Genomic DNA, 19,731 nt, shown 5'->3' on the forward strand with positions numbered 1-19,731 from the left:
CACTGGGAATTCTTCAGCATGCTTTTGCAAGTTTTTAATAGCTTGTGATTATGAGGTTTTGTAGTTCAATCATTAATTTAGTTTTGCATTTTATATATTTGTTAGGTATTGTGAAAGGTCTTGCCATGAAACCAAAGACTGTGGTTTAAAGACAAATTATTTGACTTGTAAAACTTCCTGGGAATTATCCACAAAAGAGTAGATTGTTTCAGTCCAGGCAAAGTACCTTTTCTGGGGTTACTGAAGTATGTATTTCATGTACTGTTGCTCACTTCTAAGAGAGGCTTACCTTTCATATAATGTGAATTATTTTTTTAATCTAATTTTTTAAAAGCATTTGTAGTGGCTGTGCACAGCCAATGGCTATTGCTAATATATAACATAACAAGCACTATAGGTATGAATAGGAGTTCAATATGTCCTATAACCCTGAGACTTATTGTTATGGAATATATTGAGTATCAAAGTAATGTAATTTGAATAAGGTGTTTCATTTCAATTCATGGTATAAAAGGCTTTCTCAAAAGGGATTAATATTGTTAATCTAATTAGAGTAGGAGGATGGAGGACTACTGGGTTTCCAGTGTAAATAGAGTCTTTGTGTCCACTGGAAGAACCAGCCAGGCACGCTTCATATATAGCTTTTGATTCACCTCCATGGAGGTGAATGTAACCAGCCTTGGTCTGAGACATGTTCAAATTTATTTATAACATGACCACTTTGTTCACTTGAGTTGTTTTTAGCATACTAGATAATACAAATAATAATAGGGTTTACCCAGAGCATATGAATTGATGACCCAAGAGAAATGACCCTTCCACTCTTCAGGAATTAAATCTATAGATATAGGTTTACATGCAGACTGACTCAGAGAATTCAGATTATAAAAGTTTGGACAACATTTCTAATTTATTAAGAAATGACATCCTGTTTTATCATTTGTTGAGTTGTGAAATACAGCCAAGTACTGAAGGATCAATAAATAAATATTTTGGTCAATTTTCTCTAGCCTTTATATATGACTATTTGTAAAAGCTATTTTGTTGGTGCATCTCTTTTGTACCTAAAACTATCTGCTATTGAAGAGGAGCATGGCTTGCTAAACTAGAAATAGTTCCTTTACATAGTTTGCTTTCAGCAAATCTACTCTTGAATTGCGCTTCTATTTTTTATTTAGATACACCTCTACCTCGATATAACGCTGTCCTTGGGAGCCAAAAAATCTTACTGCGTTATAGGTGAAACCGCGTTATATTGAACTTGCTTTGATCCACCGGAGTGCGCAGCCCCGCCCCGCCCCACTGGAGCACTGCTTTACCGCGTTATATCCGAATTCGTGTTATATCGGGTCACGTTATATCGGGTAGAGGTGTATTCTAAAATCCAAGAGCTGATCTGGCATTTTTGGCTTAAGCAATTAGCTATAACTTAAATCTGCATATCAGAACATTTCCCATAACGTAATTATTTTCATTTTATACATGATGAAGCAAGATTATTTCTTCATCCTAGGTCTTCTCGTGCTTCCAGTGAAGTCAGTGAGTTTTTTCCTTTGATTTCCTTGGGAGCAGGAGCATCTCCCATATTGTAGCAACACTATAATATGGTATTTAAAGAAATGCTGTCAACTTAAATGTTCTCTAATTGAGTAATCAAAAAATAATTTGTTTCTCTGATAGAGCACCATTTAAAGGGCATATACAGATTTTTTTTAAAAAAAAACTTAAATTTAATTTTATAAGGTTCTTTCTGCTGTTGTTCATACAGCTCTCTTCCCCAGGGGACAATGCATGTGCCGCAGAATAAGTGTGCTGTCTATGTGCCTACCCGTTGACACTTCAGTTTGTTTAATCTTTGCCACTGTTACTGTTAAAACACTCCTGGAGAGCTTGTGGTGAAGAGAGCATGTGAGCTCTTCCCAAAGCTGTGCATTGGAGTGATGTCCTCATGCTAGTGCGTGCAACAAGAACAACAACTGAATATTAGCAAAATAGTGAAACTGACTATATGCAGTGCTGCCAAATGCATACAGCAAACTGGAAAAAAAGAATATTCTCTAATCTAGGTACAGAATTTTTATATGAAAATATGATTTTCAAGATGGCTCTGACCCTTTAAGGGTGATTCTGCACTTTTATTCTGAACCCTTGATGTTAAATACATTTTTGAAAAAGTATCTTGGACTGGATTTTCTTATTGCGACCTAGAATATATGTTTTGTGTGTGGAGAGTTAACTAATAGAGCAAAACAGGTTAATTGAATTTAGTGTGGGGAATCTACCAGATGATGGATTTTTTTGTTTGATTTAACAATGGCTTTGTTTTTAAGTTTTAAACTTGGCTTCTGCTTAGTTCTGTCTGAAGACTGTTATCTTTACTTTCAAGGCACTTGGATTTGAAATAACTAAGTTATGGAGTTTTGAAAACAGCATGTCCGGCATCCTAAATACATTTTTTCCCCTAATTTCAGGAAGACATGGCAAAATGGATTTCTCTGATACATACATTAATTTGAATACAGGCTGGAACAGTTTTTTTTCAGGTTGAGGCTTTGTAAAACTAATTTGAAAATTTGTGACTGCAATTTCAGATTAAAATGTATAATGAATTAAGTTTTATAAATGCATTTTTTATAAATATCACTGCTGGTAGGGTATCTTAATTTAATTTTACAAAATTGATATAAATAAAAACCAAAATATTGAAAATGAAGGCCCTGATCCTAGAAAAAAACCACAAGCAGATATGTGACTTTACTCACATGAATAATCCCATTACTTCAATGGGACTACTTGTGCTTAACGTTAAGTAGTTATATCCTCCTGTGCATAAATGCTTGCAGGATTAGGAACTAAAATAATATTTTTACTACTTTTGTTTTAGTATCCCAATCTTTATCACTTCAAAACAAAATTGCTTCAGTGTTAACAATGAAAAGTTAAACATTCAATACATTAACAAAGTTTACTGTCCACTCATACAGATAGGCCCACACCTGCCAGTGTGTGTGTGTGAGTGATTTTTCATCAGCACCTAAATTAATTACCAGCATAAATCCCATTGACTTCAAACTGCAGATACTTAAGGGGGAATAGAGCCTGGCGGAAGCATTGCAGTGTTCTTGACTTGTAAAAGAAGTTCAATATATTGGAAGATGGTGTTGCTTGCTAGGCTGTTTGCTTTATCAATGTTGTGTTCACATTATTCTCATAGTAATGATGTTAATGAGGTTCTAGACTTGTCTTTTCAACATAGCTGAGTCTTTTAAGTGTAGGAAAAACTATGTTACATCTAAACAAGTTGAGAACATTCACCTTTACTTTGTTCCCATTTTATAGTCTTAAATTGCTGAAGGACTAGCAACAAAAATAAGTAGATTTTTAATTAAAACCCAATAATTTAAAATAATTTTTAAAAAATGTTTATCCTCCCTGTTTGACCTCACATGCATTCAGATAGGGGAGAATTTCATACCTGACTAAATATCCAGATCACTTATATGACCTTTACAGAGTTTTGAACTTGGAGCACATCTCAGTATGCTTTGTTTGCAACATTATCAGTATCTTGACAGGTCACTTGCACATCAGTTAAAGCTAATTGTATAACAGATTTTATATAGCTCAATAAGTATTGTTTGTATTATAGTAGAGTCTAGAGGTCCCTTTCCCAAAGAGCTTATAGTCTTAAATAGATAATATAGACAAAGGGTTAGAGGGGATGCAGCAGCACAGAGAGGTGACGTGAGTTGCTCAAGCAGGCTAGTGGCACATCTGATTAGAACCCTAGTATCCTGACTGAGCCCATTGCCCTATCCCTTAGACCATGAAAGATCCCAATTTGATACGCAGGCAGCTGTTAAATTTTTGTTCCATTTCTTTGAAAAAGACATTTGATAATGCTTCATATGATGAGTGTTTGTTTTTGTGGGTTCTTATATTGCACTCATTGCTGTGATATTTATGCATCTGTGGATAAAAAGGAAACTTAACAAGAAGCTGCTAATGCAGCATTAATTTGAGAATCTAGTAGAATGGTTTGAAAAGTTGCCAGACCAAACTTAACTTGTCCATTTGCATTTTGACACTGCAGTAGAATCATTACTAATCACAAAATGCTGGGCAGTGGTCCTGCTTGGCAAATACAGTAAGAATATCAATCAAGTAACTTTAGCATTAGTTACAGACACAGTGCATAGCATTTTGTATTGTTGAATGTGTAATGAAAGATTATATATGCATACACATAAATGGACAGTTATTGTTGCTGTGGGAACCTTATTTTCACTCAGGTCAGGAAATTCAGTCTTCATTGCACAAGTAGCAATTGCTGGGCTAGATTCTTTTTTGTGCTGAGATTCTTCTTGGCACAAGAGAGGCCACTGTCAGCAGTCACAGCTTCCTGATTCTGTGGCTGGCCTACACCCGCCCCAGAGTGAGCTAGCTTAAGCATTGCTTCTGCTACTCTAACTTACACCATCTGAGTAGGGACCATATGCTAGCTGAAAATCAGTGAGGCGCAGGTGTACTGCTTTCCCTCTCCGCAGCAGGGTGAACAGTTGGCTCTGGAGCCAGCCCCTACATCTTATTGCCACTAAGAGCTACTTTCTGCTAGGGGACTTCCTAGTTCAAGGTGACACAACTCTACATATTTCTTCATGACAGCATTGCCCAGCTTAAAGAAGAACTCCAGTGTTTTACTATTAAACACTGTGAATAGATAGATTGTCTTTTCTGTTCTATATATGTCCATGAAAAGTAAGGAAATACTGTGGAAATGTCACTTGTGTTAGTGGGTGGATCTGAATTTGGTAGAAGTAGTCAAGGCCCTGTGAGGCAGGAAGCTTGATTTATTTATTATTTTTTGAGCTGAAAAAACTTCACAGATTTCTTTGTACTTTGAGCTGTTTTTTTTCCCTAGGATGTATTTAAAAACTCATTATTGGGGGGAAGGTGTAGTTAGGTGCATTTCATTGGCAGATCAGTTTCAGGACCACTGGATGTAAACAGCACTCCCCATTCCCATTGACTGCTTCTCTGGCTTTTTTTTTACCTACAGACTCACTCTCCCCCTCTCTTGGAGGGGTTCCATCCCAGGATGGAATAGGATGCGATGCTGTTGAAAGAGCTATCTTTTCCATAGCATAAAACTGGAGTCCAAACTACTTGTGTCCATTTTAAAGATCCCGTAGTGATACTTGTAAGAATCAGTGTTCTGGCTAACTTCTAGTTGTAATAATTGCAGTGTGAATTTATATAGACAGAAAGTTTCTGTAGCTTCAGTATTTTTCTTCACTTCCTTTCTTGAACTGTTGTGTGATTCTGCTGTGTTCCACCCCAGAGCTGGCTGTGTTACAGTGATGGGTGAAGTAATACCTAAATTTCTGATGAATGATATCGGGCTGGCTGAGGCTCAATCAGATGAGGAGGAGGAGGTGGTGATGGGTTGGGGTAAGCAGATTAAGGTAATAGCCCTTTTGAGGGAGTACATCTGCCACCAGTCATCAGAGTTTGCAAGTTCTGGCTAAACATCAGACCTCAGCTTCTACTAGATGTTTATAGTGCAGCAGTAAGCAGGCTGGCTTTTCACCATCTGTAATGGGCCAGAAGAATGCACCTTTACTTTCAGAAGGAGACCGTACAAACTGTTACTCATGTCTTTCTAGCCTCAAGATTAGACTGTTGTAGTGCATTCTACATGGAGCTACGGCAGGGGTTCTCAGACTTCTGTACTGGTGACCCCTTTCACTTTTTAAATATATTTAACACCATTATAAATGCTGGAGGCAAAGCGGGATTTGGGGTGGAGGTTGACAGCTCGCAACCCCCCATGTAATAACCTCCCGACCCCCAGTTTGAGAACCCCTGAGCTACGGCTTAAAAGCATTTAAAGACTGAAGCTAATGGAGAATGCAGCACCTTACTTATTGAGTGGCGCATGTCGCTGAGAGCACATGGCTCTGAGATCTGCACTGGGTTTATTTTGGTCTCAGGATAGAATTTAAGATTTTGATCATGACGTGTAAAGTCCTAAATGGTCTCTGACCTGCCAGTCTGAAAGATGCCACAAAAACCATTTATTTCATGGGGTTTGGGGGAAAGTTGAGCATAAGTTCCTGGGAGACTAAAGGGGGGTTCGACTTACTGGCTGACTGAGTTAATTCATTCTTTGGATATGATTTTTTTCACTGCTGGATGATCATTTAGTATTGTAAGTCTAATTGATTGTTTGGGTGCCTAGAGTTTTTTTTTAATGGGCCTCCTGTAGTCTTTAAAATAAAAATAAGTATCTTTCATACCCCAAAGGGGCATTGAGGGTTAATTAGTTAGACTGTGTAAGCAGTTTACAGTTGTCAGGTCAGAGTTCTAATAAATACCATGGTGATGACTGGTGGTGATTTTAATTTTTAACACTTGTACATAATGTTTACTTTGAAGGCGAACTGCTGCTTGGAGAACTACAAGTGATGAAAAGAAAGCACTAGATCAAGCCAGTGAAGAGATTTGGAATGATTTTCGGGAGGCTGCTGAGGCACACAGACAAGTGAGGAAATATGTTATGAGCTGGATCAAACCTGGAATGACAATGATAGAAATCTGGTGAGGATAAAGACATTTCCTTGAAAGACACTATTATAAAAAGGGGGGGAGGAGGTGTCAAAATGTCACCTGTTATGACTGCATTTTGAATTCAGGGTACTTTTTGGTGGGTTCTTCCAATGTCCCCCATTTATTCCTTTCATTTCCTCTTGTCTATAGAGTCCATCAGCACCACTACTTTAATCAGTGTAGTTCTTAGTATTGAGTTCCCATACTAACATGACCATTGTATTTATCTATTTCTCACTTTAGCACCTGCGTTGTATGTTTTTCGGTTCTGTGCCTCTGTTCTTCTTGTACATAAAACTTCCTCAGGGTGCCAGGAGCAGCAGCATGTGATTCGGATAGTGGCACAAACATCTCTTCTCAGTTCCTGCCAGCATTGCCAGAAAAGTACTATGTGTAGGAGCAGCACATACTACTGTTAGGAATGGGAAAAGAGGCACAAAGCTAGCATGTATACACATACTCTCACAACACTACTTTTTCCTGCATATTATTGCTTCCTCACTAGCATCGTTTTCATTCTGCTCATGCTTCTGCTGGAAAAGCAAGTGCAGTCCTCCTTCTGTGACATTCTCACCTGGGAGCTCAGAAATTAAAACTTTTGATTGTCAGGGTTAATGTTAAAAAGAAATAATTACCCAGGTAATCTTTCTTCTGAGTCTTTGGCATTTGATACTGGGATGTGGGATAAACTTGCAGTTCCAAAACTTACTGCAGATATTGTTGTCAGGAAAATGTCATCAAGAAGGGTGAAAGACAGCTGCCTCCATAATCCTCAATCTGTTTGAATCAAATCTGGTGTGCTGTTGACTTACTTAACTTGAACGTTTTGGGTTATAAGCAGAAATTTTCTCAAGACAAGGCCTCCTTTCATAGTGTATCACAGGCTATGGGGGCTTACTTATCCATATAAGCTTTTTCAAAATTATTTTGTTAGGAGTTAATAGCTTTGTTGGATGAAATTGGGATAAATTGCAGTGATGAGTCACAGTTTACACCGGGGGCTGGGATTACATGAGGGCTTGCACTGATGTAGCTATATCACTGTAGCTACACCAGTGGCTAAGAAAGCCAGTGTAGGCAAGGCCCAAGAAAAAAATACATAATGCAACAAGCTTTAATTTTATCCCCATAGCTATTAATATATGGAAATGGTATTTATTTTTTTATTGGATTACCTTTTTTGAGTAGTTGAAAAAACTGTTTATCACATTACAAAACGGTTCTGAGACTATAAAGTCTCTGTGCTATAAGTAACTGTACTAAAATAAATCAATTTAATTTGCCCAGAATTTATATTGTGAATATTGTGTCCCTGATTAGTTAAATATAGCTTGCAAAGTATATTCTTTCAAATTTAAGTAAAAACATTGGGAAAACAAATTAATGTGGTCAAACACAGGACTAAATTAAATGGTCCCAAAACAGATTTGAATAAAATAAGGAACTAAATCATCACTAACCATGCTTACTTTACGGCTCTGTACCTGTTCCTGATTGGATGTTGCAAATAAGACTGAAATTAAATGTTTAGGCTAATGCTTTTCTTTGTCTTGTATGTTCTCGCATTTGTAAACAAGTGCTTTAAAATAACTCTCTTAGTACATTGTTTGATTTTTAATAGAAACATCTCTTTTCCTAGTGAAAAACTCGAAGACTGCTCACGCAAACTGATAAAAGAAGATGGTTTAAATGCAGGTCTTGCATTTCCCACTGGATGTTCTCTGAATAACTGTGCAGCCCACTACACTCCCAATGCTGGAGATCCTACAGTATTGCAATATGATGATATTTGCAAAATAGACTTTGGAACACACGTTAGTGGTTAGTTTTTCCTTATGATTTATAAAATGATATTGTTGGATTGTTTCGTTGGATGGAAACATTGTACTAACCTAATTTCTTCTTCTGATTTTAGGTCGTATTATTGACTGTGCTTTTACTGTTACGTTCAATCCAAAATATGATAGACTGTTACAAGCAGTAAAAGATGCTACTAATACTGGTATAAAGGTACACTAATTATGAAAATTAATTTTTACTGTGTTCTGAAATTTAAACACAAACTAAATCCCTCATCATAGATTTAAAAACTTTTCTCTCTCTCTTATTTTCAGTGTGCTGGAATAGATGTTCGTCTCTGTGATGTTGGTGAAGCGATCCAAGAAGTTATGGAGTCCTATGAGGTTGAAATTGATGGCAAAACATATCAAGGCAAGTTCTCTCCTTCAGTGTATGTAGAAATAGCTATCCTGGGAGTGTGTTTTACAAATACTACTTTATTCCTAGCTATTGAAGTGATATTTGTTTGCGGTAGTATAAGTGTGTGGTACAAGTAACTTGCATTATACGTACTCATGTGACCATTTTCCTCAACGGTAACCTAAAGGAACTTTGCCCTGAATGATTTTCAAACTCTAACTGTTTAACAAACACTTTCAAAAGCACCACATCTGGCATTTACTGTACTCAGAGGTGAAAAGTGAGAACAGTCTTTCATAATTCTTGTTTGTTTGCAAAATACATAGCAAATAAATATCTACTGGTTAGAATTATTAGTTAGTTTCCTTAAGGCCTGAATTATGACTGTCATAGTAATAAAGCCATTACTCCATATATATAATAAGTTAGGCTCTTGCCTGGCTGAAATTTGTACAAGAACAGTGTGATTTTCTGTTGTTCCTTCTGCAATATGTATGAGTCTTTCAGTTTGCTTCCAGTACTCCACGTGTGGGCTAATATAATCATTGGCATTGAAGGGTTAAACATTTGTTAGTGACTTACCTAACTATTTATATTTTACTTTGTTTTCTATAATAGTGAAACCAATTCGCAATCTGAATGGACATTCAATTGGGCCATATAGGATACATGCTGGAAAAACTGTGCCCATTGTGAAGGGAGGAGAAGCAACAAGAATGGAGGTACACTGAGAGTTCTTAAGTATTTAACTCCCTTCTGCTTAACAGTTTTCCTACATATTTAGAAAAGATCTCCTGCATTGTCCAAGTGTTGTAGTATTTTTGCTCACACGGAAAATAATGGTAGGGAATTGACCTTGCTATGCATAGTACTATTTTTTATGAAATATTGAACATCATTTTGGGGCTTGGCATTTCATCTTCATGGCTCGTGGACTTTTTTTCCCCTCCACTATTCCAACTACCAGTCATGTTTCTGAAATTAAAATTCTGGGATCTTGTAATAATACAGACTTATGTTAGTTAAAATTGTGAATACATATACTTAAGTAGTAATACTGTTAGAATATTGTAGTTTTCAGGAGGAAAACAAGAGCCAGGAATTCTAAAGTTAGAAGATGAACTTGAAATAAGAATAAGGAAGTTTGGAGTACGGCAGTTCATTCACAGGAGGGTGGATCCGGTAGATTAGGCTGTCCAGTTTCTAATGGAATTTTGATTGTGAGGTAAAGTTGGTTTTGGAATGTGTATGGAAGATAAGAAATACAACACAAGTGTTCCTAGTTGTTGAAGTGTGTATGAGAAGGGAAGAGTTATTGGGTGCATTGGTGGCCCCTGAGATGTGCTTAGTAAATCTGTATTTGTGGTGAGCGTGAAGGTTTGTGTTCCATATCAGGATTTCAGAAGAGGTCATTGCAGTGTGGTGATTGGGTATAAAAAAGATTCCTTTATGGTAAAGAAGATAAGCATTAATAATATGTCTGCTGAGGTTGATTGGGGAACCTTAATTATAAACTGACAGACTTTGTTCTTATTGGTCATTTAACTTTATGCATGTACAAAATTAATCCTTTCAGTGAATTTTTGCATGGGAATTATTTCTGTAGTATCATAGCTGTTCATGATGCTTTGCAAACAGAGCTAGACATGTTTCTTTTAGTTGAAAAGTTTGCAGTGTGATTTTGACAGATTCAAAACAATTAGGCATGTTTGTAATCTGTGATCAAAGATAATTGTTAGCTAGGTTTGGCAGAAAGATGGGTTTTAAGAAGCATTTTGAAGGAGAGAGGATACTTGTTGCACGAGACAAGGAAAGCTGTTCCAAGCATAGAGGTAATAAGTATATTACATTAGGTGCCAAGTGCATCCAGTTGCAATTTTGATCTGCATCTAATTTTTAAATGGAATAACAGGATCAGAAAACAAGGGCTTGTTTAGAAGATTGGTACTGGGATAAGGAGCCTTTAATTTTATTTCTAGGTCCCTGCTTCTAATCCAGTCATGGTCAGTAGTAATCGGGTGACTTACTATCACTTGACAGATGTTTAGTGGCCTATAAGAAATGACTTGGGTCAGTCATGACATGTTCTCATCACAAAAAAGCACCAATGCAATTGTTATCTATACTAACTTTCTTGTTAGCAGTGTAAGAAAGAGGTCAAGGATTTAACTGTCGTCTTACCCCTACAGATGATCCCTGCAGAAAAGGAGTAAGGAATATTTCCATGACCAGCATAACATTAATTAAAGAGTTATTGAAACATAGTTTACTTTAAATATTTCAGAGTTTTGAAGGTGCTGTTTAATGAAAGAACCAATCGATGTTTAATTCCTTGTAATGTACATTTGCCTACTGTTCATATTTTGCTAGACTTAAACTGTTAATTATACAAGAAGTTTCAACCTTTGTCTGTTGATTTACTTTACATGTATTTACATAATGTTCACTTTCTTTTTTTTTTTCTTTTAGGAAGGTGAAATATATGCTATAGAAACCTTTGGTAGCACAGGAAAGGGTGTTGTTCATGATGACATGGAATGTTCTCATTATATGAAAAATTTTGATGTTGGGCACGTGCCAATAAGGTTAGATCTGGTTTTGAAGCTATTTTTACTGCACCAGAGGAAGCTATCACTTTTTTTCGTTAGGGCTGGGGTACAGCAAAGCCTCTTAACTAATATCAGGTCTTCCAAGGGACTTGAAAAGACTAATGTAAATGATGCGCTTATATGAACTGCGCTGTAATATGCACGTGTGTGTGTGTGTGTGTGTACTAGACTCTGTTTACGCATACAGGATGACAGTTCTTACCGCAGAGCTTGAAAATAGCAACAACAAAAAACAAACAAACAAAAAAAACCCAGAAAAGGTGATGCCCTCTAAATGTAGTCTATATTCCTATCATAACATACATAATGAGAAAATAAATATTTTTTGTAAGTTCACAATTCCCCCTTCTCTACTCAGTCAGGATGCTTTTCTTCTTTCCTTCTGGGAGCTTCTGTGACTTATGGTTCAGTTGCACAAGCAAATCTCTTTTTTGGGAACAGAGCTGGTTAAACTGTTAGTGTCATCTTCTGCTGAGGATGGTGGGATGTTTGATTATTTAAAAATTAACTCCTCAGAACAGTGCACTGACATAAAATGAAGTGCTCCATTAATTTAGGCTAATTTCCAGATTTCACTGGGATTGCATTACACGGCATTTTTAGAAATGAAACAGATAAGTATTTTTGAAGCACAGGTAATCAGAGTAAGACATCACAATATAGCAAGTAACAGTATGGCACACTAGATGCACAACACTGTTTCCAGGTCTTTTTACTACATCCACAACATTTAGAAGTAAGTGTCTGTGTTTTGTGTGTGTATATGTAAAATGCATTATATGCTTTTTTGTATTAACATTAAGGTTGCAAAAGGAAGAGCTCAAGTCTGTAAATACTTAAGTTTTGAAGTTGTACACTTAGCTGTCTTGACAAAACAAAAACAGAAGATTATACATATTTTGCACATTTGTTACAGATTTTACAAATTATTTGACTTTCAGAAGTGAAAGTGATATTTACCAATGGTAAAGCTTAATCCCAAATTAGTTTAGTAAATTAGAAACTTCAGGACGATAGACTTGGAATACTTGTTTACAAAGTGAATAGTTCTGTTGACAGTCCCTTTCTTGAAAAGAATAACTTTTGTTATGCTTAATTAGGCTCATTTAAATGCCAACATAACTAGGTTTTGAAGTTATCCTCTTCATCTCACTCTAAGGAATTGAGGGGAGATTGGTAGGCGTGAGTTCCCACCTTTTCTCCTCTGTTTTGCAAGGCTGAACTAATACGACAGCAGCATTTTTGGTTTGTTTTGAAGGCTATATTTTTCAATGGAAAGATAAAGGTTGAACTTTTCTCCTTGAACAGAGCCTGAGATGATGTGAAAAGACATCAAAATCACTGGCTTTGCATTTTTGTAACACCCCCATATTTATCTTTTTACATGGTTTTTATTTCTGTATTAAATGCTTTCTTGATATGGTACCTTTTTTTTTTTCTCGCAGTTAATTCAGTGCATTCTTTCTTCTAGGCTTCCAAGAGCAAAACATTTGCTCAATGTTATCAATGAAAACTTTGGCACTCTTGCCTTCTGCCGCAGATGGCTAGATCGTCTGGGAGAAAGTAAATATCTAATGGCTCTGAAGAACCTGTGTGACTTGGGTATAGTGGATCCATATCCTCCCTTATGCGACATTAAAGGCTCATATACCGCCCAGTTTGAGCATACCATATTATTGCGCCCAACATGCAAAGAAGTTGTCAGCAGAGGAGATGACTATTAAACTCAGTGTCACCTCAACACCTTTATGCTCTAGGCTTTGTTGGAACATGTTATACCAGAATTAATTTGCACCGTATTGTCTGTTTTAACAGTGGACCGATGTAATACGTTCCATGTTTGGAAAGAAAGGAATTTAATCAAAGGCAAGTCTTCTAATGTAACTAACCAAGGAAAAAGCTTTCATGCCTCTAGAAATATTTCAGAAGGTTACGTATATTTTTTTTCTGTTCAGGGAAATATGTGCTATAAAGCTCAATTTTTAGTTTGGAATGAGTTATACATTTTGTTTTGAACATTTATGATAAGAAATGCTTTTCAAATATTTATATTACCATATTCCTACTTGAATGCTTTGAATGATTACACCTGACTTCTGCGCCTAAGCCCTCTATGGTATTGCCTTTTAAATTTCCTGGAATCCATTTTGTAAAAAATAGACAAATTTTCAGATTTTAAAAACATATATACTTTTTAAAAGTCTGGTTCTGACTCTGAGCAGGAGTCTGCTGGGGAACTGCTCTATTAAATAATAATAAAAAATATCCAGTTGCCATTTATTGTCTTGAAACTGGGCCTGTCCTACCATTTATGTGAAACTTGACAATCTATCATTTATTTAACAGTAGTATCTATGCTGGGAGCCAGGCCAAGGTGTTTGGGGTTTTTTGTCATTGAGCATGTCACTCTCCGGTCTTGAGTTTTTCTGTATTTGAACATGCTAGCAAGTACATTTTGACTGACTCGTTTGCTGCTGTTTTCAGTAGGGAGGCACATCTGATATGCCTTCTTCAGCTAAATGCCTCACTTTATACAATCACTGGGCTTGCTGCCAACCTTTAATATTAAAATGTCTCTTCAGATTCTTTGGTACCTGTATGCCCCATTGTATGACATTAAATATTCACTGATCGTAGTCTCCTGCCTCCTCAAAACACAGGATAGGCAGTGTAAAGATTTAGGAACAGTAGTGAGGATGAAAACATTAGCTTTAGTCTGTAATTGAATCCTCTTCCAGATGAGTAAACTAAATTGGAATACCTGACACTTTCTTGATGTAACAGGCATCATTATCTTTCTGCTACAATAACTGGCTGAATCTCATTCATGTTTGTTTTACTAAAACATGAGGATTTTTAGAGCTTGGACTGCAGTTGGCATAACATCACTGCCTACTTATGTGGCTCAATGTTAAAATTCTGCATAAAGTTACTGGTAACAAATATGCCAACTTCTATAGTAGTCAGCATGAGTGCCTTAAACTTACCTGCTTTGGGAAAACAGAACTCTTTACGAAAGTATAAAGATGGCTGGTCTCTGGTTTATTTCAATTTTTTTTTTTTTAAATTTTAGAAATACTAAATATTTTGTTCTTCCTTTTTGGATTAAAGGGAGCTGTATATTGATCTCACAGGACTCTGATATATGAGCTACAGCTCTCTTCGTCCCCTGTTTTGAGGGAGGGAAGCAAAAGATGGCAAAATGTCTAAAGTCGAAAAGAAACTAGACCCTCAAAATCATCCCTGATTTTTCCATACTTTATATTTGTTGCTTATAGAAATGGGTGATGAAATAAACTCATTTACTTAATTCATGTTTATCTGTTTCCCCTTTGGAGTCTATATATCCTGCATGGTATTTCCAGCCAATAGCTGGGCAGCAACATCTGCATGTGTCTGTGAACTTATACCTTAAAGTTAGATCACAAGATGGCATTATGCTGGTTAATGCTGTCCATACTGTACTGAGTACCTTGCAGAAGTGAAAACTGGCATTTGAAAAAATCTGTGGGATGGGTGGGGTTGTGTTAGGCAGTTAAATCATGATTTTTAAATGTATTGGCAGGACCAGAAATGGTGCCATAGACTTCTAGCCTTTGTACTAGTAACATACCAGTAGTGGGTACCTAGCTTTATTGCCTTATTTGGGGAAAGGGTTGGGGCTGAAAGGCTTTTGCCCGATCTGCACTATAAACTTAGCTCAGTAAAACGACATCACTCGGGGGTGAAAAATCCACACCCCTGACCTATGCAGTTATGCTGACCTAACCCCCCAGTGTAGACTGCTGTCTTGACAGGAGGGCTTCTCCCATCAACACAACTACCGCCTCTCATGGAGGCAGATTAATTATGCCAACGGGAGAAGCTCTCCCATTGGCATACTAGTGTCTTCACTGCCGGGCGACAGCAGCACAGCACCAGTGCAGCTGCTCCACTGTAATGTTTTAAGTGTAGATCTGCCTTTTGATTTTAGCTGATTTTCTTATACCATTCTCAACAACAAATTTTCTGCTTGAGACTCTGCAGGCAGCCTTATGGCTTCTGGTAGTGGTTATGTAGGTTACATCATTCTTTTTTTCTGTAGCATCTCTAATGGATCATTTCCAGAACAATTACAATCATATGAAACCAACTTTGAAATCTTACCACATAGGTAGTTTTCCCCCATTTCTTGTGTTTTTTCACACCCCTGAGCGCAGCAAGTTGCAACGCTGTACAGCGCCAGTGTAGCCAATTCTGACTGTCTTGTCTGCTCCTCTTGATGCAGGACACAGCTGTGCCCATATTGGGCAGATATGGCTGCTTTTTGTTATTGCACCCTTGCTTTTTGAGCTGCCTACTTCAACCAGCAGTAATGTTGTTGAGACAGTAGGGCATGGGAGAGAAGACTGACTGCATTTTGCAGAATCAAAATTCGTTTGATAGTCTCCTTGGCCCAGAACATAAGCATGGCGCACTGCATTATGTGAGTCCCTACCACAACTGTGATGAAGGTAGATGTTAGCACTACTGTGCATCCTCTAGCAAGGAGCTGGCACTAAAACTGGCAAGGCACTTCCTGTTTTATTAGGCAGTGTTGCCTGGGGAACATGGCAGGCACAAGGATTATAGAGTGCTTGAAGGCTTGAGTAGAATGTTTTCTGCTTAAATACATTTTGGAACCACAGAACTGCTGGATGCAAACTGTCTAATTAGCAGGACCTAATTACACAGAAAGTTGTCTTTTGAAGGCCTTGCATCTACGGTTCAGTAGTTTTCTGTGCACTTCACAGAATACACAGACAGCTCTTGACCAAAAGAGCTTCCAGTCTAAAGGCCAGAGTCTGCCACTAGGTTGAATAGTCCTTATTTTGGGAGTATTTCTATTGAAACCAGTGGGATACTTGCAGATCCTCAAGGTACTACTCAACTTGAGTAAGGGTGGTGAAATCTGACACTTTCAAAGAGTCTCGTAGTTGACCTAAAATTTCCTTGGAGACTTGCAGCTCACATGTTAACCTTCTGTCACATAACATTTTAGCTCTTGCTGAAGGCTGCCACCCTGATATTTCTATTGGGAGGCAGGGGGCCACTTTTTTGAAATAACTTTGTACTCAATAAAGAGCAGTAGTAAATGGCACACTTCTTTTTACTGCAGATTATATCGCTTGATGCTTAATATAGCAGTTTTAGCACTCTGGTTTCCCTGAGCCTGAGGTATGTAGCAACCTGACTCGTACTGTAGCATGCATCTTAAGTGAATATATTTTAGGCATGTGCTAGTGTGCCTTTTAAAAAAGATTAAACTTCAAAGTGAAGTAACCACAAAGTGGTTAATTCTTTAGCAGAACAGCAGTTCTTCACTATAAATCTTCAACTTGATCTTGTAGTACTACCTCCAGTATGGAAAACTATTCAAAATCCAAGAGAGGTACAAAAAGTTGAAAAGAGTTAAGAAAAACTTTTTAATGCTGTGATTTGTAAAAATTACTGGAATTCTTTAGTCTGGTTTGTACAGGTGGTGGTTGGAGTTAGAGAAACTGCCAAACCCTGGTTGCTTCAGATATTTTTTTGTATGTCAGGAAAAAAACTTAGGTTATCTTTATGGTTAATCAAAGTTTGTCATGGCTTTTGCAATTTAAAAATGTCATTGCTACTCAGTATTTTGTGGAGCATCTTCTAGCTTTCTTTAAAAATGAAAAGTGGTCTCTTCCTGTCACAAAATAGTGCTTCTGCAGAATGTTCATTTTCTTCATATGTAAATGTGTTCAGTGAAGACAGGTGAGCTATAAAACCATGTAATTTAGGAATGCATAACATACTTTAGGCAAGACCTGATATCACTTGTATAAGAATTTTTTTTCAATATCCTATTATGGATTTTTCCTACATGAATTTGAGGCACCTTTTTGTTTGTTTTATAATTGAAATGTTTCAGTACATTTTTAAAAGTAAAAACTCTTCATTCGCTTGGGAAAAAGTGTGCTGTGATTCTTTTTTAGGATTTCTGCAGCTAAAATTGTGACTTTTTGCCATGACAAACCACCAGCTTTAAGATTCAAGATAAAAGGTAACCAAGTAGATTTTGTACAGTGCTGGCACGTTTGACAGTTCTGCAAGGCTCCAGTCATTCAGAAAAGAACAGATTTTCAAGTTGACATTGTGTGCAAAAGTAATGTCTAGAATCCGTTTCTAAGATACACTGTAGCTAAATCAGTGCAGAATCTGAGAGTAGACCAGCCCTTTACACTTGTCTCCCTGCAGTATAGGAGGGCAGTTCAGACTTATCCAAACAGTTCTGGGGCTTGGCCGCGCGCAAGATGAATACCTCCCAATTAGTACTGTAACACTAAATTCTTATTAATAAACCTAAAAAGCTTCTGCAAGTAACTTTAGTTAGCTTTAACTGTATACGTAAATCTGTGTAGCCCAGCACTTACACGGCGCTTGTTATGTGACTAACTCCCTTCGTTTTATTTAAAAAAACAAAAAGACTGAAAGATTTGTCAGGGGAGTTGATTACTGCAAAAGTCTGTCCCTGAAAGGCAGTTGGGAAAGAAAATTTTCCATTCTGGATCCTAAAGCCTCTCACAGCACAACATGGTTGAGATGTATTGAGCAGTAAGGGTTCTCCCTCCCCTAAAACTATTAGTAGTCTATTTTGGGAGTACTTGGAACATCATTTTGCAAAAGGATGTTACTGTTGAGGATTGAAGGTCATGCCTGTACTGATTTACAAAGTTGTTGATGATGAATGAGCAGGTGGCAGCTTTACCGACTTCCTATGTGGCTATATGTCTTTTCTGCCCAGGTGGTTGCCGTGGAATTGAAGGATTCAGATTCTTTGAGGCTCCATAGTATTTAAGACGAAAGGAGACAAATCATTAAAAAATGAAGTGGCAAATTCTGTTTTTTGTTTTTTAATTGTTATCCTTGACTTTAGATTACTCATCCTCTTCCTCTGGCTGGATTTCAGTCATGGACACAACTTTCCTCCCTGTGGGAAAGAGCATCTGCTCCTTTGATCTGGTTGTATTGTGATCCAAAAGCAAGAGTTCCCCATCCTTTAGGGAGAAACTAAGCAGAAGTCATAAGCACTGTGTGGAACCCCTCTCCTATCCTATATCTCTAGCATTGTTGTTTTTCTCTTGCCTTTTAGGGTGGGTGGGTTTTTTGGTTGGTGTTTCCTTTTGGATCTGTTATCAGCACTTTGGGATTGGGGAGGGGGAAGCCTGAGACATAATTGGGGAAGAACTGCAAAGGAAAATCCCTAAAGAGGCCTGAGTTTTCCTCTTGGAAGGGAGAGTTGGAAAGAATGACAATCACTTGATTACCCATTTAAGAACCCGAAGGGCTGAGGTGGACTGGGGACTTAACCCTGGAGAATTTGGAGCCCCAATAGCTGGAGAGGACTAACCTGCACTGGGCTGAAGTTTCTCTATTGGGGCTCATTTGTGTAGGCTCCAGTGAGGCTTTTCTTCTGGCAAAATATTGGTCTGTAGGTTGTGGCAGAGTTCCCTTTAAGGTTGTCTTAAAGATAGAGCAAGCAAAAAAGCCAAGAGCCATTTGGCCTACCCGATTTTATGGGGGTGTGGAACACAGAGGGAGACTGACAGGTGGTTGGTTCTGTTTGTGGCACAGAGCTCTCAGACTGTGGCTCCCCTCCCAAAAAAAGGGGAGGAGAGATTCTTGCTTGCTGGGATCCCCCAAAATAACACCAAACCCTAAAACCTATGAAGTGCTAAACTGCCATTCTGTTTGCACCATAACAGGCAGAGACCTGGTGTATAGGTAGATAGATATCCACAGGTCTTGACCATTCCCCAAACTGCCTCTGATATTTAGAGGAAATATCTAAAAGCCCAAAGCTCTCAAATAGGGGGGGAAAGCTCAACACCACAAGGCAGGAGAACCAAAGACTCCATGAAGTCCATGACAATCAATTTTATGTGGAAGATGCTCAGTTACTTCAGTGGTAGATAGCAATATAAAACTCTTACATCAAAAGTATCAGCTGTAGCCCCTGAAAGATCAGTGTAAAACTTGTAAGCAGTTAACTGTTTCCAGATAAGGGACTATAGAGTGAAAAAACATGAAATATTGCACTAAGGCCTAATCTATAGATTCATATTCAAGATATTCTAATAAAGAGTAACTTTCTACATGTTTTGTATGGTTTTTGAAGATAAAGAACTATTTTATAATAGCAACATGTTAGAATATCAATCAAGGAGATAAGGAACTAACCCTAGTAAAAAATGTTAGTCCACACAGTGTTTTATTGAGGTATAATTTTCCAAGAGCTGAGGTAATTTGCATACGTTTTTATGAAAAA

The 19,731-nt window shown here is 37.5% G+C and overlaps 1 protein-coding gene across 1 annotated transcript in view; it reads left to right on the plus strand.

Annotated features, from left to right (window-relative positions):
• METAP2 (methionyl aminopeptidase 2) overlaps window positions 1-13,734 on the plus strand; it is a 34,594-nt gene extending 20,860 nt beyond the window's left edge. Inside the window, exons 5-11 of the mRNA XM_065409944.1 lie at window positions 6,439-6,600; window positions 8,249-8,430; window positions 8,525-8,619; window positions 8,724-8,820; window positions 9,427-9,530; window positions 11,278-11,393; window positions 12,889-13,734. Coding sequence (XP_065266016.1) covers window positions 6,439-6,600; window positions 8,249-8,430; window positions 8,525-8,619; window positions 8,724-8,820; window positions 9,427-9,530; window positions 11,278-11,393; window positions 12,889-13,141 — 1,009 coding nt within the window. The 3' untranslated portion in view covers window positions 13,142-13,734. The remainder of the gene's footprint in view (window positions 1-6,438; window positions 6,601-8,248; window positions 8,431-8,524; window positions 8,620-8,723; window positions 8,821-9,426; window positions 9,531-11,277; window positions 11,394-12,888) is intronic.
• The last annotated feature ends 5,997 nt before the right edge of the window (window positions 13,735-19,731 follow it).

Source organism: Emys orbicularis, chromosome 1 (assembly GCF_028017835.1).
Source record: "Emys orbicularis isolate rEmyOrb1 chromosome 1, rEmyOrb1.hap1, whole genome shotgun sequence".
NCBI lineage: Eukaryota > Metazoa > Chordata > Testudines > Emydidae > Emys > Emys orbicularis.